The sequence below is a fragment of the Pseudophryne corroboree genome, chromosome 7, assembly GCF_028390025.1.
Source record: "Pseudophryne corroboree isolate aPseCor3 chromosome 7, aPseCor3.hap2, whole genome shotgun sequence".
Taxonomy (NCBI): domain Eukaryota; kingdom Metazoa; phylum Chordata; class Amphibia; order Anura; family Myobatrachidae; genus Pseudophryne; species Pseudophryne corroboree.
Window position 1 is genome coordinate 440,995,081 of NC_086450.1, and position 24,187 is coordinate 441,019,267.

At 48.0% G+C, this 24,187-nt stretch overlaps 1 protein-coding gene across 1 annotated transcript in view; it reads left to right on the top strand.

Annotated features, from left to right (window-relative positions):
• The window catches only part of ZNF598 (zinc finger protein 598, E3 ubiquitin ligase), a 56,451-nt gene that overhangs the window by 13,809 nt on the left and 18,455 nt on the right, over positions 1–24,187 (top strand). The window contains exons 6-7 of the mRNA XM_063934917.1: positions 22,980–23,197; positions 23,985–24,102. Of these exons, the coding sequence (XP_063790987.1) occupies positions 22,980–23,197; positions 23,985–24,102 (336 nt within the window). The remainder of the gene's footprint in view (positions 1–22,979; positions 23,198–23,984; positions 24,103–24,187) is intronic.

Genomic DNA, 24,187 nt, shown 5'->3' on the forward strand with positions numbered 1-24,187 from the left:
TTATATTTCTCTAACGTCCTAGTGGATGCTGGGGACTCCGTCAGGACCATGGGGATTAATAATAATAATAATAATAATACTTTATTGTCATCAATAGTTCAATGAACAATCAACGAAACTAAAAAGCAAGCATATACAGAGACCATAAGAACAGAACGAAGAGAGCACTCCTAAACCCAAGACATTCCCAATTGTCAATTTATCTCGGTCCTATCTGGTTTAACATGTTTATTGCTTTTGGGAAAAAACTACCCCTTAACCGGTTTGTCCGACAAAGAATAGAACGGTAACGCCTATTAGATGGCAACACAGAAAACATCCCCCCATTTGGATGAAATAGATCTCCCAGAATACTTTTCACCTTAGTGAGGAGCCTTTTTTCATATATATCCTGAATACAGGGCAGGCTGACTCCAATTACTCTACTTGCAGTTTTAACCACTCTCTGAAGGGACTTACGTTCTATAGCAGTACAGTTTCCAAACCATACTATAATTCCGTATGTGAGGACACTCTCTAAAATTGCTGAATAAAAGTTTACTAAAATCTCCTTACGTATCCCTGCCATGCGCATTTTCCTCAATAAAAACAGGCGTTGTTGAGATTTGTGCCCTGTCTCCCGCAGGAGACAGGGCACAAAAAGTAAGCTTTTAGGATCACATGGTGTGTACTGGCTCCTCCCCCTATGACCCTCCTCCAAGCCTCAGTTAGGTTTTTGTGCCCGTCCGAGCAGGGTGCAATCTAGGTGGCTCTCTTAAAGAGTTGCTTAGAAAAAGTTTTTAGGTTCTTTATTTTCAGTGAGTCCTGCTGGCAACAGGCTCACTGCTACGAGGGACTTAGGGGAGAGAAGTGAACTCACCTGCGTGCAGGATGGATTGGCTTCTTAGGCTACTGGACACCATTAGCTCCAGAGGGAGTCGGAACACAGGTCTCGCCCTGGGGTTCGTCCCGGAGCCGCGCCGCCGACCCCCCTTGCAGATGCTGAAGATTGAAGAGGTCCGGAACCAGGCGGCAGAAGACTTTCAGTCTTCATCAGGTAGCGCACAGCACTGCAGCTGTGCGCCATTGTTGTCAGCACACTTCACACAGCGGTCACGGAGGGTGCAGGGCGCGGGGGGGCGCGCCCTGGGCAGCAATGTATAATACCTGTATGGCGAAAAATACATCACATATAGCCCTTGAGGCTATATGGATGTATTTAACCCCTGCCAGATATCACAAACTCCGGAGAAGAAGCCCGCCGAAAAGGGGGCGGGGCCTATTCTCCTCAGCACACAGCGCCATTTTCCCTCACAGAAATGCTGGTGGGAAGGCTCCTATGCTCTCCCCTGCACTGCACTACAGAAACAGGGTTAAAACAGAGAGGGGGGGCACTGATTTGGCGATATGAATATATATTAAATGCTATAAGGGAGGAACACTTATATAAAGGTTGTCCCTGTATAATTATAGCGTTTTGGTGTGTGCTGGCAAACTCTCCCTCTGTCTCCCCAAAGGGCTAGTGGGTCCTGTCCTCTATCAGAGCATTCCCTATGTGTGTGCTGTATGTCGGTACGTGTGTGTCGACATGTATGAGGAAAATGTTGGTGAGGAGGAGGAGCAAATTGCCTGTAATGGTGATGTCACTCTCTAGGGAGTCGACACCGGAATGGATGGCTTATTTATGGAATTACGTGATAATGTCAACACGCTGCAAGCCGGTTGACGACATGAGACGGCCGGCGATCAAATTAGTACCTGTCCAGGCGTCTCAAACACCGTCAGGGGCTGTAAAACGCCCATTTACCTCAGTCGGTCGACACAGACCCAGACACGGACACTGATTTCAGTGTCGACGGTGAAGAAACAAACGTATTTTCCTTTAGGGCCACACGTTAAGGGCAATGAAGGAGGTGTTACATATTTCTGATACTACAAGTACCACAAAAAAGGGTATTATGTGGGATGTGAAAAAACTACCTGTAGTTTTTCCTGAATCAGATAAATTAAATGAAGTGTGTGATGATGCGTGGGTTTCCCCCGATAGAAAATTATTGGCGGTATACCCTTTCCCGCCAGAAGTTAGGGCGCGTTGGGAAACACCCCTTAGGGTGGATAAGGCGCTCACATGCTTATCAGAACAAGTGGCGGTACCATCTACAGATAGGGCCGTACTTAAGGAGCCAGCTGATAGGAGGCTGGAAAATATCCTAAAAAGTATACACACACATGCTGGTGTTATACTGCGACCAGCGATCGCCTCAGCCTGGATGTGCAGAGCTGAGGTGGCTTGGTCGGATTCCCTGACTAAAAATATTGATACCCTTGACAGGGACAGTATTTTATTGACTATAGAGCATTTAAAGGATGCATTTCTATATATGCGAGATGCGCAGAGGGATATTTGCACTCTGGCATCAAGAGTAAATGCGATGTCCATATCTGCCAGAAGATGTTTATGGACACGACAGTGGTCAGGTGATGCAGATTCCAAACGGCACAAAGATGTATTGCCGTATAAAGGGGAGGAGTTATTTGGGGTCGGTCCATGGGACCTGGTGGCCACGGCAACTGCTGGAAAATCCACCGTTTCTCTATCGTCCTAGTGGATGCTGGGGTTCCTGAAAGGACCATGGGGGATAGCGGCTCCGCAGGAGACAGGGCACAAAAAGTAAAGCTTTAGGATCAGGTGGTGTGCACTGGCTCCTCCCCCTATGACCCTCCTCCAAGCCAGTTAGATTTTTGTGCCCGGCCGAGAAGGGTGCAATCTAGGTGGCTCTCCTAAAGAGCTGCTTAGGAAAGTTTAGCTTAGGTTTTTTATTTTACAGTGAGTCCTGCTGGCAACAGGATCACTGCAACGAGGGACTTAGGGGAGAAGAAGTGAACTCACCTGCGTGCAGGATGGATTGACTTCTTGGCTACTGGACATCAGCTCCAGAGGGACGATCACAGGTACAGCCTGGATGGTCACCGGAGCCTTGCCGCCGGCCCCCTTGCAGATGCTGAAGTAAGAAGAGGTCCAGAATCGGCGGCAGAAGACTCCTCAGTCTTCTAAAGGTAGCGCACAGCACTGCAGCTGTGCGCCATTTTCCTCTCAGCACACTTCACACGGCAGTCACTGAGGGTGCAGGGCGCTGGGAGGGGGGCGCCCTGGGAGGCAAATGAATACCTATTTTGGCTAAAAATACCTCACATATAGCCTCCGGAGGCTATATGGAGATATTTAACCCCTGCCAGAATCCGTTAAGAGCGGGAGACGAGGCCGCCGAAAAAGGGGCGGGGCCTATCTCCTCAGCACACAGCGCCATTTTCCCTCACAGAAAGGCTGGAGGGAAGGCTCCCAGGCTCTCCCCTGCACTGCACTACAGAAACAGGGTTAAAACAGAGAGGGGGGGCACTAATTTGGCGATATGCTTATATATATATTAAGATGCTATAAGGGAAAACACTTATATAAGGTTGTCCCTATATAATTATAGCGTTTTTGGTGTGTGCTGGCAAACTCTCCCTCTGTCTCTCCAAAGGGCTAGTGGGTCCTGTCCTCTATCAGAGCATTCCCTGTGTGTGTGCTGTGTGTCGGTACGTGTGTGTCGACAGGTAGGAGGACGATGTTGGTGAGGAGGCGGAGCAATTGCCTGTAATGGTGATGTCACTCTCTAGGGAGTCGACACCGGAATGGATGGCTTATTTAGGAAATTACGTGATAATGTCAACACGCTGCAAGGTCGGTTGACGACATGAGACGGCCGACAAACAATTAGTACGGTCCAGACGTCTCAAAAACACCGTCAAGGGTTTTAAAACGCCCGTTTACTTTAGTCGGTCGACACAGACACAGACAGGGACACTGAATCCAGTGTCGACGGTGAATAAACAAACGTATTCCTTATTAGGGCCACACGTTAAAGGCAATGAAGGAGGTGTTACGTATTTCTGATACTACAAGTACCACAAAAGAGGGTATTATGTGGGATGTGAAAAAACTACCATAGTTTTTCCTGAATCAGATAAATTAAATAAAGTGTGTGATGATGCGTGGGTTCCCCCCGATAGAAAATTATGGGCGGTATACCCTTTCCCGCCAGAAGTTAGGGCGCGTTGGGAAACACCCTTTAAGGTGGATAAGGCGCTCACACGCTTATCAAAACAAGTGGCGGTACCGTCTATAGATAGGGCCGTCCTCAAGGACCAGCTGACAAGGCTGGAAAATATAATAAAAAGTATATACACACATACTGGTGTTATACTGCGGCCAGCGATCGCCTCAGCCTGGATGTGCAGAGCTAGGGTGGCTTGGTCGGATTCCCTGACTAAAAATATTGATACCCTTGACAGGGACAGTATTTTATTGACTATAGAGCATTTCTATATATGCGAGATGCACAGAGGGATATTTGCACTCTGGCATCATGAATAAACGCGATGTCCATAACTGCCAGAAGATGTTATGGACACGACAGTGGTCAGGTGATGCAGATTCCAAACGGCACAGTATGGCCGTATACAGGAAGAGGACTTGTTTGGGGTCGGTCCATCGGACCTGGTGGTCACGGCAACTGCTGGAAAATCCACCGTTTTTTACCCTAAGTCACATCTCTGCAGAAAAAGACACCGTCTTTTCAGCCTCAGTCCTCTCGTCCCTATAAGATCATATCTGCCCAGGGATAGAGGAAAGGGAAGAAGACTGCAGCAGGCAGCCCATTCCCAGGAACAGAAGCGTTCCACCGCGTCTGACAAGTTCTCAGCATGGCGCTGAGACCGTACAGGACCCCTGGATCCTACAAGTAGTATCCCGGGGGTACAGATGGGAATGTCGAGACGTTTCCCCTTCGCAGGCTCCTGAAGTCTGCTTTACCAAGTCTCCCTCCGACAAGGAGGTAGTATGGGAAAAAATTCACAAGCTGTATTCCCAGCAGGTGATAATTAAATTACCCCTCCTACTACAGAAAAGGGGTATTATTCCACACTATATTGTGGTACTGAAGCCAGAAGGCTAGGTGAGACTTATTCTAAAAATTTGTTTTTGAACACTTACAAAGGTTCAAATTAAGATGAAGTCACTCAGAGCAGTGATAACGAACCAGGAATAAGGGGACTATATAGTGTCCCGGGACATCAGGGATGCTTACCTCTATGTCCCAAATTTGCCCTTCTCACTAAGGGTACCTCAGGTTCGTGGTGCAGAACTGTCACTATCAGTTTCAGACGCTGCCGTTTGGATTGTCCACGGCACCCTGGGGTCTTTACCAAGGTAATGGCCGAATTGATGATTCTTCTTCGAAGAAAAGGCGTCTTAATTATCCCTTACTTGGACGATCTCCTGATAGGGGCATAGTCCAGGGAACAGTTGGAGGTCGGAGTAGCACTATCTCGGATACTGCTACAATCAGCACGGGTGGATTCTAAATATTCCAAAATCGCAGCTGATCCCGACGACACGTCTGCTGTGCCTAGGGATGATTCTGGACACAGTCCAGAAAAAGGTGTTTCTCCCGGAAGAGAAAGCCAGGGAGTTATCCGAGCAAGTCAGGAACCTCCTAAAAACAGTGCATCATTGCACAAGGGTCCTGGTAAAAATGGTGGCTTCCTACGAAGCAATTCCATTCGGCAGATTTCACGTAAGAACTTTTCAGTGGGATCTGCTGGACAAATGGTCCGGATCGCATCTTCAGATGCATCAGCGGATAACCCAATATCCAAGGACAAGGGTGTCTCTCCTGTGGTGGTTATAGAGTGCTCATCTTCTAGAGGGCAGCAGATTCGGCATTCAGGATTGGATGCTGGTAACCACGGAGCCCAGCCTGAGAGGCTGGGGAGCAGTCACACAAGGAAAAAATTTCCAGGGAGTGTGATTAAGTATGGAGACTTTTCTCCACATAAATATACTGGAGCTAAGGGTAAATTTATAATGCTCTAAGCTTAGCAAGACCTCTGCTTCAAGGTCAGCCGGTATTGATCCAGTGGGAAAAACATCACGGCAGTCGCCCACGTAAACAGACAGGGCGACACAAGAAGCAGGAGGGCAATGGCAGAAACTGCAAGGACTTTTCGCTGGGCGGAAAATCATGTGATAACACTGTCAGCAGTTTTTCATCCCGGGAATGGAAACTGGGAAGCAGACTTCCTCAGCACGACCTCCACCCGGGAGAGTGGAAACTTCATTGAGAAGTTTTTTCCACATGATTGTAAACCGTTGGGAAATACCAAAGGTGGACATGATGGCGTCCCGTCTGAACAAAAAACGGGACAGGTATTGCGCCAGGTCAAGAGACCCTCAGGCAATAGATGTGGACGTTCTGGTAACACCGTGGGTGTACCAGTCGGTGTATGTGTTCCCTCCTCTGCTTCTCATACCTAAGGTGCTGAGAATTATAAGACGTAGAGGAGTAAGAACTATACTCATGGCTCCGGATTGGCCAAGAAGGACTTGGTACCCGGAACTTCAAGAGATGCTTACAGAGGTCTTATGGCCTCTGCCGCTAAGAAGGGACTTGCTTCAGCAAGTACCATGTCTGTTCCAAGACTTACCGCAGCTGCGTTTGTCGGCATGGCGATGGAAAGCCGGATCCTAAGGGAAAAAAGGCATTCCGGAAGAGGTCATTCCTACCCTGGTCAAAGCCAGAAAGGAGGTGACCGCACAACATTATCACCACGTGTGGCGAAAATATGTTGCGTGGTGTGAGGCCAGGAAGGCCCCACAAAGAAATTTCAACTCGGTCGTTTCCTGCATTTCCTGCAAACAGGAGTGTCTATGGGCCTCAAATTGGGGTCCATTAAGGTTCAAATTCGGCCCTGTAAATTTTCTTCCAGAAAGAATTGGCTTCAGTTCCTGAAGTCCAGAAGTTTGTCAAGGGAGTATTGCATATACAAACCCCTTTTTTGTGCCTCCAGTGGCACTGTGGGATCTCAACGTAGTTCTGGGATTCCTCAAATCACATTGGTTTAAAACCAGTCAAATATGTGGATTTGAAGCATCTCACATAAAAAGTGACCATGCTCTTGGCCCTGGCCTGGACCAGGCGAGTGTCAAATTGGTGGTTTTTTCTCAAAAAAGCCCATATCTGTTTGTCCATTCGGACAGGGCAGAGCTGCGGACTCGTCCCCAGTTCTCTCCCTAAGGTGGTGTCAGTGTTTCACCTGAACCAGCTTATTGTGGTGCCTTGCACCTACTAGGGACTTGGAGGACTCCAAGTTGCTAGGAGTTGTCAGGGCCCTGAAAATATGTTCCAGGACAGCTGGAGTCAGAAAATCTGACTCGCTGTTTATACTGTATGCACCCAACAAGTTGGGTGCGCCTGCTTCTAAGCAGGCGATTGCTCGTTGGATTTGTAACACAATTCAACTTGCACATTCTGAGGCAGGCCTGCCACAGTCTAAATCGGTTAAGGCCCATTCCACAAGGAAGGTGGGCTCATCTTGGGCGGCTGCCCGAGAGGTCTCGGCATTACAACTCTGCCGAGCAGCTACGTGGTCAGGGGAGAACACGTTTGTAAAATTCTACAAATTTGATATCCTGGCAAAAGAGGACCTGGAGTTCTCTCATTCGGTGCTGCAGAGTCATCCGCACTCTCCCGCCCGTTTGGGAGCTTTGGTATAATCCCCATGGTCCTTTCAGGAACCCCAGCATCCACTAGGACGATAGAGAAAATAAGAATTTACTTACCGATAATTCTATTTCTCGGAGTCCGTAGTGGATGCTGGGCGCCCATCCCAAGTGCGGATTATCTGCAATACTTGTACATAGTTACAAAAATCGGGTTATTATTGTTGTGAGCCATCTTTTCAGAGGCTCCGCTGTTATCATACTGTTAACTGGGTTTAGATCACAAGTTGTACGGTGTGATTGGTGTGGCTGGTATGAGTCTTACCCGGGATTCATAATTCCTCCCTTATTGTGTACGCTCGTCCGGGCACAGTACCTAACTGGCTTGGAGGAGGGTCATAGGGGGAGGAGCCAGTGCACACCACCTGATCCTAAAGCTTTACTTTTTATGCCCTGTCTCCTGCGGAGCCGCTATCCCCCATGGTCCTTTCAGGAACCCCAGCATCCACTACGGACTCCGAGAAATAGAATTATCGGTAAGTAAATTCTTATTTTTTTACCCTAAGTCACATCTCTGCAGAAAAAGACACCGTCTTTTCAGCCTTAGTCCTTTCGTCCCTATAAGAGTCATATCTGCCCAGGGATAGAGGAAAGGGAAGAAGACTGCAGCAGGCAGCCCATTCCCAGGAACAGAAGCCCTCCACCGCTTCTACCAAGTTCTCAGCATGACGCTAGGACCGTACAGGACCCCTGGATCCTACAAGTAGTATCCAAGGGGTACAGATTGGAATGTCGAGACGTTTCCCCCTCGCAGGTTCCTGTAGTCTGCTGTACCAATGTCTCCCTCCGACAGGGAGGCAGTATTGAAAACAATTCACAAGCTGTATTCCCAGCAGGTGATAATAAAATTACCCCTCCTACAACAGGGAAAGGGGTATTATTCCACACTATATTGTGGTACTGAAGCCAGAAGGCTAGGTGAGACCTATTCTAAATCTGAAATATTTGAACACTTACAAAGGTTCAAATCCAGATGGAGTCACTCAGAGCAGTGATAGCGAACCGGGAAGAAGGGGACTATATGGTGTCCCGGGACATCAGGGATGCTTACCTCCATGTCCCAAAATTTGCCTTTCTCACCAAGGGTATCTCAGGTTCGTGGTACAGAACTGTCACTATCAGTTTCAGACGATGCCGTTGGATTGTCCAAGGCACCCCGGGTCCTTACCAAGGTAATGACCGAAATGAGGATTCGTCTTCAAAGAAAATGGACGACCTCCTGATAAGAACAAGGTCCAGAGAACAGTTGGAGGTCGGAGTAGCACTATCTCAAGTAGTTCTACGACAACACGGGTGGATTCTAAATATTCCAAAACCGCAGTTGTTCCGACGACACGTCTGCTGGTCCTAGGGATGATTCTGGACACAGTCCAGAAAAAGGTGTTTCTCCCAGAGGAGAAAGCCAGGGAGTTATCCGAGCTAATCGGGATCCTCCTAAAACCAGGAAAAGTGTCAGTGCATCATTGCACAAGAGTCCTGGTAAAAATGGTGGCTTATTACGAAGCGATTCCATTCGGCAGATTTCACGCAAGAACTCTTCAGTGGGATCTGCTGGACAAATGGTCCGGATCGCATCTTCAGATGCATCAGCGGATAACCCTATATCCAAGGACAAGGGTGTCTCTCCTGTGGTGATTACAGAGTGCTCATCTTCTAGAGGGCCGTAGATTCGGCATTCAGGATTGGATGCTGGTGACCACGGAGGCCAGCCTGAGAGGCTGGGGAGCAGTCACACAGGGAAAAAATTTCCAGGGAGTGTGATCAAGTCTGGAGAATTCTCTCCACATAAATATACTGGAGCTAAGAGCAAATTTATAATGCTCTAAACTTAGCAAGACCTCTGCTTCAAGGTCAGCCGGTATTGATCCAGTGGGATAACATCACGGCAGTCGCCCACGTAAACAGAAAGGGCGGCACAAGAAGCAGGAGGGCAGTGGCAAAACTGCAAGGATTTTTCGCTAGGCGGAAAATCATGTGATAGCACTGTCAGCAGTGTTCATTCCGGGAGTGGACGACTGGGAAGCAGACTTCCTCAGCAGGCACAACCTCCACCCGGGAGAGTGGGAACTTCATAGGGAAGTTTTCCGCATGATTGTGAACCGTTGGGAAAGACCAAAGGTGGACATGATGGCGTCCCGCCCGAACAAAAAACGGGACAGGTATTGCGCCAGGTCACGAGACCTTCAGGCGATAGCTGTGGATGTCCTGGTAACACCGTGGGTGTAACAGTCGGTGTATGTGTTCCCTCCTCTGCTTCTCATAACCAAGGTATTGAGAATTATAAGACGTAGAGGAGTAAGAACTATACTCGTGGCTCCGGATTGGCCAAGAGGGACTTGGTACCCGGAACTTCAAGAGATGCTCATAGAGGACTAATGGCCTCAGGAGCTAAGAAGGGACTTGCTTCAGCAAGTACCATGTCTGTTCCAAGACTTACCGCGGCTGCGTTTGACGGCATGGCGGTTGAACGCCGGATTCTAAGGGAAAAGGCATTCCGGAAGAGGTCATACCTACCCTGGTCAAAGCCAGGAAGGAGGTGACCGCACAACGTTATCACCACATGTGGTGAAAATATGTTGCGTGGGTGAGGCCAGGAAGGCCCCACGAAGAAATTTCAACTAGGTCGATTTCTGCACTTCCTGAAAACAGGAGTGTCTATGAGCCTCAAATTGGGGTCCATTAAGGTTCAAGTTTCGGCCCTGTAGATTTTCTTCCAGAAAGAATTGGCTTCAGTTCCTGAAGTCCAGACATTTGTCAAGGGAGTATTGCATATACAGCCCCTTTTGTGCCTCCAGTGGCACCGTGGGATCTCAAAGTATTGTTGGGATTCCTCAAATCATATTGGTTTGAACCGCTCAAATCTGTGGATTTGAAATATCTCACATGGAAAGTGACCATGCTGTTGGCCCTGGCCTCGGCCAGGCGATTGTCAGAATTGGCGGCTTTGTCTTACAAAAGCCTATATTTGATTTTCCATTCGGACGGGGCAGAACTGGGACTCGTCCCCAGTTTCTTCCTAAGGTGGTGTCAGCGTTTCACCTGAAACAACCTATTGTGGTGCCTGCGGCTACTAGGGACTTGGAGGACTCCAAGTTGCTAGACGTTGTCAGGGCCCTGAAAATAAATATAGATAGATATACATATATATATATATATATATATATATATATATATATATATATATATATATATATAATATATCTATATATATATAATATATCTATATATATATAATATATCTATATATATATATATATATATATAATTCCAGGACGGCTGGAGTCAGAAAGTCTGACTTGCTGTTTATATTGTATGCACCCAAAAAGCTGGGTGCTCCTGCTTCTAAGCAGACTATTGCTCGTTGGATTTGTAGTACAATTCAACTTGCACATTCTGTGGCAGGCCTGCCACAGCCAAAATCTGTAAATGCCCATTCCACAAGGAAGGTGGGCTCATCTTGGGCGGCTGCCCGAGGGGTCTCGGCTTTACAACTTTGCCGAGCAGCTACGTGGTCAGGCGGGAACACGTTTGTAAAATTCTACAAATTTGATACCCTGGCTGAGGAGGACCTGGAGTTCTCTCATTCGGTGCTGCAGAGTCATCCGCACTCTCCCGCCCGTTTGGGAGCTTTGGTATAATCCCCATGGTCCTGACGGAGTCCCCAGCATCCACTAGGACGTTAGAGAAAATAAGATTTTACTTACCGATAAATCTATTTCTCATAGTCCGTAGTGGATGCTGGGCGCCCATCCCAAGTGCGGATTGTCTGCATTACTTGTACATAATTATTGTTACAAAAATCGGGTTATTATTGTTGTGGGCCATCTTTTCAGAGGCTCCTTCGTTGTTATCATACTGTTAACTGGGTTCAAATCACAGGTTGTACGGTGTGATTGGTGTGGCTGGTATGAGTCTTACCCGGGATTCAAGATCCTTCCTTATTGTGTACGCTCGTCCGGGCACAGTACCTAACTGAGGCTTGGAGGAGGGTCATAGGGGGAGGAGCCAGTACACACCATGTGATCCTAAAAGCTTACTTTTTGTGCCCTGTCTCCTGCGGAGCCGCTAATCCCCATGGTCCTGACGGAGTCCCCAGCATCCACTACGGACTATGAGAAATAGATTTATCGGTAAGTAAAATCTTATTTTTTTGTTTTGTCATTTATGACCGGCCCAATCCCTCCTAACTAAAAGGAGGGTGCAGGCGTTACTACATGAAGACAAGTTCAACCCAATAAAAGGGGGACAAATGTCAAATGTTTTCAGAATAGAGAGAGACAAGGATCCCAACTAAAGGGATCTACATCTCTCTCTCCAGGAGAATCCGAAACATCAGAGCAACTGTGAGTACTGGTTGTAGTGTCACCTCTCCATTTGACACTGGTGGCCGGGCAGACCCGCTCTCCCTCCCTCCACCTACTTTGTAAGCACTGCATTTGCTGGCTCCGTGTCTCCGCGGCTGACAGCCGCAGCGCCTCTGCACTCCCTGAGCCACTAGGTTATAACAGCGGCAGAGTCCTTCCAAGCCCTCCCCCACACCGGGTTTGTAATTCTGCATTCGCGGCTGACAGCCGCAGCATCTCCCGCTCCCCCCGCCGCTGGCTCCGTGTTTCCGCGGCTAACAGCCGCAGCGTCCCTGAACCGCTGGGTTACTTAATAGCAACAGCGCCTTTGCTAGTGGGAGACCTGAGCCGCTCTTACATAGTACACGGCTCTTATCACAGCACCAGACCGTAGCGAGGGAAGGGGCAGGGGGACCTGGCGCGCGGGGGAAATGTAAAAGTTTAAAATAAACTAGTTAGGAGGGCTGCCTAATATAAGGGAGCTGGAGCGCTGACTGAGGCGCTAGGGGAACATTAATGAAGTTTCAAAAATATTCAGTGGCGGCCATCTTTAAGATACAAGAGGCGCCAAGATGCTGTTCAGGGGAAACTATACGCCCCCTAGAGTGGAGCCATAAGTCCTGACCAGTTAGAACAGGGGGAGGTGTTTTAGTGTAGAGTATACTCCCTCTGCTGGTTGCTTGTAGATCTCTGATGCAGAGGATTTTCCATGTGTTATAAAACATAGTAGATGTACGCTTTATATTTTCAAAAGGACATCTAATACAAAGATCCTGTGAAAATAAAGGGAACGCCTGGATATCAACCCCGACCTCAGAACTGAATCACAGTGAGGCGTTGCGAGGGTTGCAGGAGGCTGTTGTTTAGAAGAATATATTTATTTTTAATTTTTTATTTTTTTTGTATTTTTTATCGGTGAATCCAGTGTACATTTGTTCCAGTCATCCGCTACGGTATTCCGTTGTTTATTATAAAGAATGTATTCTGTGGGGGTGCATTTTCATCATCACATGCACAAGCCAAGAATACTAGGACTTATTACCAGCACGGTAACTCCAGTGTACATCTACTTATATTTCTCTGACGTCCTAGTGGATGCTGGGAACTCCGTAAGGACCATGGGGAATAGCGGCTCCGCAGGAGACTGGGCACAAAAGTAAAGCTTTAGGACTACCTGGTGTGCACTGGCTCCTCCCCCTATGACCCTCCTCCAAGCCTCAGTTAGATTTTTGTGCCCGGCCGAGAAGGGTGCACACTAGGGGCTCTCCTGAGCTTCTTAGTGAAAAGTTTAGTTTTAGGTTTTTTATTTTCAGTGAGACCTGCTGGCAACAGGCTCACTGCATCGAGGGACTAAGGGGAGAAGAAGCGAACTCACCTGCGTGCAGAGTGGATTGGGCTTCTTAGGCCACTGGACACCATTATCTCCAGAGGGACCGAACACAGGCCCAGCCTCGGAGCTCGGTCCCGGAGCCGCGCCGCCGGCCCCCTTACAGAGCCAGAAGCAAGAAAAGGTCCGGAAAAATCGGCGGCAGAAGACATCAGTCTTCAACAAGGTAGCGCACAGCACTGCAGCTGTGCGCCATTGTTACTCAGCACACTTCACACTCCGGTCACTGAGGGTGCAGGGCGCTGGGGGGGGGCGCCCTGAGCAGCAATGTAAAACACCTTGGCTGGCATAAATACACCACATATAACCCCCAGGGCTATATGGGTGTATTTTAACCCCTGCCAGAATTACCAAAAAAGCGGGAGAAAAGGCCGCCGAGAAGGGGGCGGAGCCTATCTCCTCTGCACACGGGCGCCATTTTCCATCACAGCTCCGCTGGAAGGACGTCTCCCTGACTCTCCCCTGCAGTCCTGCACTACAGAAAAGGGTAAAAAAGAGAGGGGGGGCACTTATTTGGCGCAGTTTTATATTAACAGCAGCTATAAAGGAAAAACACACTAGATAGTGGTATTCCTGTATATATATATATATAGCGCTCTGGTGTGTGCTGGCATACTCTCCCTCTGTCTCCCCAAAGGGCTAGTGGGGTCCTGTCCTCTATCAGAGCATTCCCTGTGTGTGTGCGGTGTGTCGGTACGATTGTGTCGACATGTTTGAGGAGGAAAATGAGATGGAAGTGGAGCAATTGCCTATTATACAGTTGTCACCCCCTAGGGAGTCGACACCTGAGTGGATGAGCTTGTGGAAGGAACTGCGTGACAGTGTCAGCTCCTTACGACAGACAGTTGACGACATGAGACAGCCGGCTAATCAGCTTGTGCCTGTCCAGGGGTCTCAAACGCCATCAGGGGCTTTAAAACGCCCGTTACCTCAAATGGCAGACACAGACACGGATACTGACTCCAGTGTCGATGATGAGGAGACAAACGTGACTTCCACTAGGGCCACACGTTACATGATTGAAGCAATGAAAAATGTATTGCATATATCTGATAATACAAGTACCACTAAGAAGGGTATTATGTTTGGTGAGAAAAAACTGCCTGTAGTTTTTCCTGTATCCGAGGAATTAAATGAAGTGTGTGATGAGGCGTGGGTTTCCCCCGATAAAAAACTGATAATTCCTAAAAGGTTATTGGCATCGTACCCTTTCCCGCCAGAGGATAGGGTACGTTGGGAAACACCCCCTAGGGTGGATAAAGCGCTCACACGCTTGTCTAAACAGGTAGCACTACCCTCTCCTGATACGGCCGCCCTAAAGGAACCTGCCGATAGAAAGCTGGAGAATATCCTAAAATGTATATAATCTCACACGGGTGTTATACTGCGACCAGCAATAGCCTCAGCCTGGATGTGCAGTGCGGGCCTGGCGTGGTCGGATTCCCTGACTGAAAATATTGATACCCTTGATAGGGACAGTATATTATTGACTATAGAGCATTTGAAGGATGCATTTCTATATATGCGTGATGCACAGAGGGATATTTGCCGACTGGCATCAAGAGTTAGCGCGCTGTCCATTTCTGCAAGAAGAGGTTTATGGACGCGGCAGTGGTCAGGTGATGCGGATTCTAAAAGGCACATGGAAGTATTGCCTTATAAGGGGGAGGAGTTATTTGGGGTAGGTCTATCAGACCTGGTAGCCACGGCAACTGCTGGAAAATCCACATTTTTACCCCAGGTAGCTTCTCAACCTAAGAAGACGCCATATTATCAGGCGCAGTCCTTTCGGCCCCATAAGGGCAAGCGGGCAAAAGGCGCCTCATTTCTGCCCCGTGGCAGAGGGAGAGGAAAAAGGCTGCAACAAACAGCCTGTTCCCAGGAACAAAAGCCCTCTCCCGCCTCCGCAAAGTCCTCAGCATGACGCTGGGGCTTTACAAGCGGACTCAGGCACGGTGGGGGCCCGTCTCAAGAAGTTCAGTGCGCAGTGGGCCCACTCGCAAGTGGACCCCTGGATCCTTCAGGTGGTATCTCAGGGGTACAAATTGGAATTCGAGACGTCTCCCCCTCGCCGTTTTCTAAAGTCTGCTTTACCGACGTCTCCCTCAGACAGGGAGGCAGTATTGGAAGCCATTCACAAGCTGTATTCCCAGCAGGTGATAATCAAGGTACCCCTCCTACAACAGGGAAAGGGGTACTATTCCACACTATTTGTGGTACCGAAGCCGGACGGCTCGGTGAGACCAATTTTAAACCTGAAATCCTTGAACACTTACATACAAAGGTTCAAATTCAAGATGGAGTCACTCAGAGCAGTGATTGCAAACCTGGAAGAAGGGGACTATATGGTGTCTCTGGACATAAAAGTTACCCTTCTCACCAAGGGTACCTCAGGTTTGTGGTACAGAACTGTCACTATCCGTTTCAGACGCTGCCGTTTGGATTGTCCACGGCACCCCGGGTCTTTACCAAGGTAATGGCCGAAATGATGATACTCCTTCGAAGGAAGGGAGTTTTAGTTATCCCTTACTTGGACGATCTCCTGATAAGGGCAAGATCCAGGGAACAGTTGGAAGTCGGGGTAGCACTATCTCAGATAGTGCTGCGCCAGCACGGTTGGATTCTCAATATTCCAAAATCGCAGCTGATCCCGACGACACGACTTCTATTCCTAGGGATGATCCTGGACACAGTCCAGAAAAAGGTGTTTCTCCCGGAGGAGAAAGCCAGGGAGTTATCCGAACTAGTCAGAAAGCTCCTAAAACCAGGCCAAGTCTCAGTGCATCAATGCACAAGGGTTCTGGGAAAAATGGTGGCTTCTTACGAAGCAATCCCATTCGGCAGATTCCACGCAAGAACCTTCCAGTGGGATCTGCTAGACAAATGGTCCGGGTCGCATCTTCAGATGCATCAGCGGATAATCTTGTCTCCAAGGACAAGAGTGTCTCTCCTGTGGTGGTTGCAGAGTGCTCATCTTCTAGAGGGCCGCAGATTCGGCATTCAGGACTGGGTCCTGGTGACCACGGATGCCAGCCTGAGAGGCTGGGGAGCAGTCACACAGGGAAGAAATTTCCAGGGCTTGTGGTCAAGCCTGGAGACATCACTTCACATAAATATCCTGGAGCTAAGAGCCATCTACAATGCTCTGAGCCTAGCAAGACCTCTGCTTCAAGGTCAGCCGGTGCTGATCCAGTCGGACAACATCACGGCAGTCGCCCACGTAAACAGACAGGGCGGCACAAGAAGCAGGAGGGCAATGACAGAAGTTGCAAGGATTCTTCGCTGGGCAGAAAATCATGTGATAGCACTGTCAGCAGTGTTCATTCCGGGAGTGGACAACTGGGAAGCAGACTTCCTCAGCAGACACGACCTCCACCCGGGGGAGTGGGGACTTCACCCAGAAGTCTTCCACATGATTGTGAACCGTTGGGAAAAACCAAAGGTGGACATGATGGCGTCCCGCCTCAACAAAAAACTAGACAGGTATTGCGCCAGGTCGAGGGACCCTCAGGCAATAGCTGTGGACGCTCTGGTAACACCATGGGTGTACCAGTCAGTGTATGTGTTCCCTCCTCTGCCTCTCATACCCAAGGTACTGAGGATCATAAGAAGGAGAGGAGTAAAGACTATACTCGTGGCTCCGGATTGGCCAAGAAGGACTTGGTACCCGGAACTTCAAGAGATGCTTACAGAGGACCCGTGGCCTCTACCTCTAAGAAAGGACCTGCTCCAGCAGGGACCCTGTCTGTTCCAAGACTTACCGCGGCTGCGTTTGACGGCATGGCGGTTGAACGCCGGATCCTGAAGGAAAAAGGCATTCCGGATGAAGTCATCCCTACCCTGATCAAAGCCAGGAAGGATGTAACCGTACAACATTATCACCGTATTTGGCGTAAATATGTTGCGTGGTGCGAGGCCAGGAAGGCCCCTACAGAGGAATTTCAACTGGGTCGTTTCCTGCATTTCCTGCAAACAGGACTGTCTATGGGCCTAAAATTAGGGTCCATTAAGGTTCAAATTTCGGCCCTGTCGATTTTCTTCCAAAAAGAACTGGCTTCAGTTCCTGAAGTACAGACGTTTGTCAAGGGGGTACTGCATATACAACCTCCTTTTGTGCCTCCAGTGGCACCTTGGGATCTCAATGTAGTTTTGGGATTCCTAAAATCACATTGGTTTGAACCACTTTCCACTGTGGACTTAAAATATCTCACATGGAAGGTGGTAATGCTGTTAGCCCTGGCTTCAGCCAGGCGTGTCTCAGAATTGGCGGCTTTATCCTATAAAAGCCCTTACCTAATTTTTCATACGGACAGGGCAGAATTGAGGACTGGTCCTCAATTTCTCCCTAAGGTGGTTTCAGCATTTCACTTGAACCAGCCTATTGTGGTGCCTGCGGCTACTAGGGACTTGGAGGACTCCAAGTTGCTGGACGTAGTCAGGGCCCTGAAAATATGTTTCCAGGATGGCTGGAGTCAGAAAATCTGACTCGCTGTTTATCCTGTATGCACCCAACAAGCTGGGTGCTCCTGCTTCTAAGCAGACTATTGCTCGTTGGATTTGTAGTACAATTCAGCTTGCACATTCTGTGGCAGGCCTGCCACAGCCAAAATCTGTAAAAGCCCATTCCACAAGGAAAGTGGGCTCATCTTGGGCGGCTGCCCGAGGGGTGTCGGCTTTACAACTTTGCCGAGCAGCTACTTGGTCAGGGGCAAACACGTTTGCCAAATTCTACAAATTTGATACCCTGGCTGAGGAGGACCTGGAGTTCTCTCATTCGGTGCTGCAGAGTCATCCGCACTCTCCCGCCCGTTTGGGAGCTTTGGTATAATCCCCATGGTCCTTACGGAGTTCCCAGCATCCACTAGGACGTCAGAGAAAATAAGAATTTACTTACCGATAATTCTATTTCTCGTAGTCCGTAGTGGATGCTGGGCGCCCATCCCAAGTGCGGATTGTCTGCAATACTTGTACATAGTTATTGTTACAAAAATCGGGTTATTATTGTTGTGAGCCATCTTTTCAGAGGCTCCTCTGTTATCATGCTGTTAACTGGGTTCAGATCACAGGTTGTACGGTGTGATTGGTGTGGCTGGTATGAGTCTTACCCGGGATTCAAAGTCCTTCCTTATTGTGTACGCTCGTCCGGGCACAGTATCCTAACTGAGGCTTGGAGGAGGGTCATAGGGGGAGGAGCCAGTGCACACCAGGTAGTCCTAAAGCTTTACTTTTGTGCCCAGTCTCCTGCGGAGCCGCTATTCCCCATGGTCCTTACGGAGTTCCCAGCATCCACTACGGACTATGAGAAAGAGAATTATCGGTAAGTAAACTCTTATTATTTATATACGCATAATGCCTCCAACAGACGCTGCTGACAGGTCTGCGGAGGAGGGAGCATCAGATATGGTCACCCAATTAACTTCTATCTGTGTCAACAGGTGGTGGTCTGGTGGTGTTGGTAGAAGGAGTATTTATATTAATTATATATTTTCTTCTAGAAAGAAAGATTTCCAGCTATTTGAAAATACTCTTCAGAGCTCCAAATATGTCTACGGCCTTTTTCCTTCTATGCTAATAGGTGAAAGTCCGGCTGAGTGGTATGTACATATTTATCTAAGGTAAATGGTTGCTCAAATAAATGGGCACTAAGGTCAACAACCCTGGAGTGTGCGACTGTTGAGAACGGGCACACTACCAGGGGACAGTGTCTGTCAAGGTTCGGAAGGCATAACCTGACATATATTTCAACAATTGAGTATGGGCTGCAAACCCATCCGAAATAGGGAGAAATTCATAGTTAAAAATTCTCCATCCACAAGAGTATAACATAATGACCTAAAACGGAAATGTGATCCCTGATGCTGACTCTCGAAACGGTGGCGAACCGTTAGAGGCGTAACTACCTAGAAGTGATCATTACATACTTCCAAATTCTCAAATCAAAATTTTGACTAGCGGGGCATATCCGAGAGTTAACCACATGTTTTATCAGGCTGCTGTGGAAGTTAGCTTCCAGATCTCAACTATATCTCTCAATGTTTTCTGTGACAACAGACTCTCGGATCCCACAGAGGCTCACCCCTGCCTAGTCTGTTAAAGAACATTCTTACTTATTACAGTCCCACTGCAAAACAGGGGTCACATGTAGGTTGGAATTGACAGGGAAGTTCAAACCTCTAGTGGCAAGACCATCTCAAACGGACATGGGCGGTTCTTGTGTCATTAAAGAGCCGTTACCGGGTTGGAGGGCTATTTCCCTGGGAGGAACAGCCTCCTTGGTCCAATAAATTTACAGATGGTAATCAATTTGAAGTGTTTGACCCAGTTTCTACCGGCCTAAAGATTCAAGAGGCATCAATCCGACCGGTCACTGCAGGCCTAGACCCGGGGAAGTTCATAGTGTCTTGGGACATAAGGGATACATTCCTTCATAACCCGATTTGGACTCCTCATGGAGCATACTTTGAATTCATACTGGTCAAAGATCAGTACCAGTTGGGACCTTACCATTCCGTATATCATCAGCCACGAGAATTTTATACAAAGATAAGGGTCACCAGTTTGAGACTGTTAAGGGTCACGATCATGCCTTATATTAATGATCTGCTGATCTAGGCCACCTTCCAGGAACAGCTGATCGAAGAGAACGACTCCTCAAATTCTCACGCATCTTCTGCCTACCTGGTATTATAGAACTAGACCAATAGGCAGTAGCCGTTACTCTGGTCCATTATCCAACTAGTTTGGTTCTCAGTCTCGTACCGGGGGAGTCTCGGGTAACAGACTATTCCCAATAGCCACTAATCGGGTCTCTACACAGACTTACCGTGGACCTCCTATGTGGGGTAAGGGTTGGAAAGGTCTAGAGAGACCGGGTCCGAGACTTGAGAATTTTATATCAACAGGGTTTCTCTCCCTATATTGAATATAGATGTTGACAATGCCTAAGCTGTCATTCCGTTCTAAGGCGTAGACATTACTGACGACAATTCGGAAATTGATACGCATAGCCCTACTCTTCAGGAGAAATGGGGTTCTTTTCGAATCCTTTTTTGTCATGCCCACAGACGGTCACACTCAACATGGATGAATTGTGATTCCAGAAATCCAACCGGATGCCAATTCAAGGGATTCCATTTCCAGGTCTCCTCTTCGACACTGTACACTTGAGGATAGTCCTACTAGAGACATACAGAGGCTGGTGACTCAGGTACTACAGGCACAGACGGTTTCTCTACACCTCGGTGTACATCTATTCGGCATTTGGGATTGGAGGATCCTCACAACGGATGCCAGTCTCAGAGGTTGGAGTGCCGTCCTCGAGGAAAGACGGACGTCACGATAGAACAGTATACCCGTAAACATTCTCGAGCGGAGTGCAGTTACAATACAACTTCTCTTAGCCGAAGACCTAGTAATGGGCCAACACGTGATGATTCAGTTAGAGAATATCGCTAGGACATTATGCATAGACCGTCAAGTAGGGGCAAGATAACATTAAAAGTTCGTCCTTTTCGGTGTAGTTCATTCCAAGACTGGAAAACTGGGAAGCAAATTATCTCAGTCACCGACCTCAAGTAGACCTGATGGCTTTTAAAAAAAAAAAAAGAGAGATTCAGCTGTCCAGGTAGTGGCAAGCACGAGAGATACAGCAGCGAACGGAGTGGACGCATTGACACTTCCTTGGTCTTACAGAAGTGTTTCATTTTACCGCCGTTTCCTCTCATACCCTGGGTACTAAAGAAGGCAAAACGGAACAGTGTGTGGGCAATTCTCATTGCACCAGCCTGGTCCCACAGAAATAGGCACTCGGACTTGAGTGGGCTCGTTGCGAAAGATCCCTAGTGGCCACCTTTCAGAGAGACTGCCTGTGATCACAGGGGCAGTTCCGCCTCCCAGACCTGAACAGGTTTTGTTTGACTGCTTGGCTACTCAGACCAGGATCGTGAGAAGGAGAGGGATACCATAGGCGGCTATTCATACAATGAAAGCGGCTAGAAAGCCGGTCACGGCCATGCACTACTAAAGAATATGGAAGAAAACATGGACTAGTGTCTGGAACGGAGGTTGGATTTCAGGAGCTTCCACCTGTCTAGGTTTTTACGTTTTCTCCAGGCCGTTTTACATAGAAGCCTAAGTGTAGTCTCCTTGAGGGTACAGATTTCGTCTCTCTCCATCCTGTCAGCAGCGCTTAGCATCCTTACAGGCAGTTCAGAATTTCTTACGGGAAGTTCTGAGGATACAACCTCCTTTTCCGTCCTCCCACAGAGTCGTGGGACCTAAAGTTGATGTTGAAATATTTAAATTCAACTACCTTTGAGCCTTTAGAGAGAGCAGGATTGAAATATATCTCCAGGAAAGTCACGCTGGTCCTTACCTTAGTTTCGACCTGATGGGTCTCTGATTGGGGAGTCTTATTGTGTGAGTCCTTTTTTTCTAATTTTCCAGGAAAGTAGGGCAGTCCTCCGTACGGAGGCAGAGATTCTCCCAAGTGTATTTTCTGGGTTTCACGTAAACCAGCCAATTATAGTTAAGTCTTTTCAAGGATATAGAGATGGTGTCTTTGGACGTTGTCAGCAGTTTACGGATATACGTGCAGGTTACGTCGTTCTACAGAGAGTAGGACCATTTGTTCATTGTGATAGTCCAAAGAAGGGTTGGCCAGCAGCTAAACAAGGTCTGGCGGTTTTGGGGTCTCACGTTAACTAGCCAGTTGTGGTCCCATCTTTCCAGGGTTTCACTGATGGGGACGTGTCCTTGGATGGTGTCCGAGCTTTACGAGTATGCGTACAAGTTACGTCGTCCTTCAGAAAGTCGGACCATTTGTTTGCAAGAGAAGGGTTGGCCAACATCTAAGCAGTCTTTGTCTAGGTGGATTAGCCTTGCCATTCGGCAAGCTTATCTTTCCTGTGGTAAACAGGTTCTGGTTCAGACAAGTGCTCATACCACCCGATCAGTGGGTGCCTCATGGGCGGCTGCCAGAGGTGCTTACACTACTCAACTTTGCAGGGCGGCGACGTGGTCTTCAGCCCACATGTTCGCGTAACTTTACAAGTTTAATACCTTTTGCGTCTGGAGACTCTAGTTCGGACGTTTGGTTTTGCAGGCCACCGACAGCACTCCCTCCCTGGGGGATAACTTTGGGACGTCCCCTATTGTATAAGACTGTTCCAGTGTCCCCTAGTGGATGAAAGAGAAAAGAGGATTTTGGTACTTACCGATAAATCCATTTCTCTGAATCCTCTAGGGGACACTGGACGCCCGCCTCGGTGCTGTGTCAACCTGCTGTGTTCAAAGTTCTGGTTAGAACAGTTCATGCAAACAGCGTTAGTTTTCGGTGAAGAGTTCTTGGATGCTGTTCGATCTGTTGTACGGGTCGGTTCCTCGCCAGGTGCTATAGTATCATGTCCTATTCTCTCAGTCAAATTTTTCAAACTGAGGGAGGAGGGCTGTGAAGGGGGAGGAGCCGGCTGTGCAGACAATTCTAATTTTAGATTGTGCCACACCTCCGGTTGCAAGGTTCACACCCCTATTGTATAAGACTGTTCCAGTGTCCCCTAGAGGATTCAGAGAAATGGATTTATCAGTAAGTACCAAAATCCTCTTTTTGTGTGCTGTGATTGCACATATTTATGACTCTTACCATAGTAGTACCATCTGTCTCTTGCAGTGACTACCCCTTCCTGCGGGAGCACTTCGCTAAGAGCCACTACCTGTGTGAGGAGGGCAGGTGCAGCACGGAGCAGTTTACGCACGCGTTTCGCAGTGAAATAGATTACAAAGCACACAAGACCTCATGCCACAGCAAGAACCGCGCAGAGGCCCGGCAGAACCGCCAGATTGATCTTCAGTTCAGCTATGCACCACGGCACAATCGCAGGGCAGAGGGTAATTGCTGTGTATTGCATTTCGCCACCATATAGAGAGATGTGTGCCTGTTAATTTCACAGACCTCTTCAAAGGGCATCGACGAGTCCTGCTGATATTAGCAATTTAATATTATTCCATGCATTGGCTGTGTGCCCCTGTTTATAGGTGGAAGGGTCACCTTACGTCTCTTTAGGATACAGAACCCAGGCTTTTCACTCCATCCGTATTGACCCTCTGTATTTAGGGCCCAATTCAAGGTTGATTGCAAAACAACATTTTCCTCTAATGGGCAAAACCATGTGCACTGCAGGTGGGGCAGATGTAACATGTGCAGAGAGAGTTAGATTTGGGTGGGTTATATTGTTTCTGTGCAGGGTAAATACTGTCTGCTTTATTTTTACACTGCAATTTAGATTTCAGTTTGAACACACCCCACCCAAATCTAACACTCTCTGCACATGTTATATCTGCCCCCCCCTTCAATGCACATGGTTTTGCCCATTAGAGGAAAATGTTGTTTTGTAATCCACCTTGAATTAGGCCCTTAGTACTTGCTCATGAATTTAAGATGTTCTAAACTTAAAAAAAAAAAAAAAAACTCATTGATATTTTGCATTTGAGTTTACTTAATGAATTCTATTTAAACTAAATGTGTATCCTGTGTTTATACTAATCTTGGTGTCCCTGGATGTCAGTGTAACACGTTGGGATATATGCTTTGTCCTTTTGCGGGGATAATAAGACCTAATATAAGGTTCTTCCAGCGTGACAACTACTCTTCCCTTCCCTACGTTTTGTATCCCAGGCATGGTTGGAGGAGAGGACTTTGAGGAGGTAGACAGATATAACAGGCAGATGAGACCGATGCGGGGGGCAGCTCGCGGAGGTCAGCAGAACCGGAGGGGAAGCTGGCGGTATAAAAGGTGAGAATGCACTAGTGATACATAATTTAACCGGGCCAACTATAAATAATCCAGGGGTAGAATAGGTTCCTGTCTGGGGTTCAGT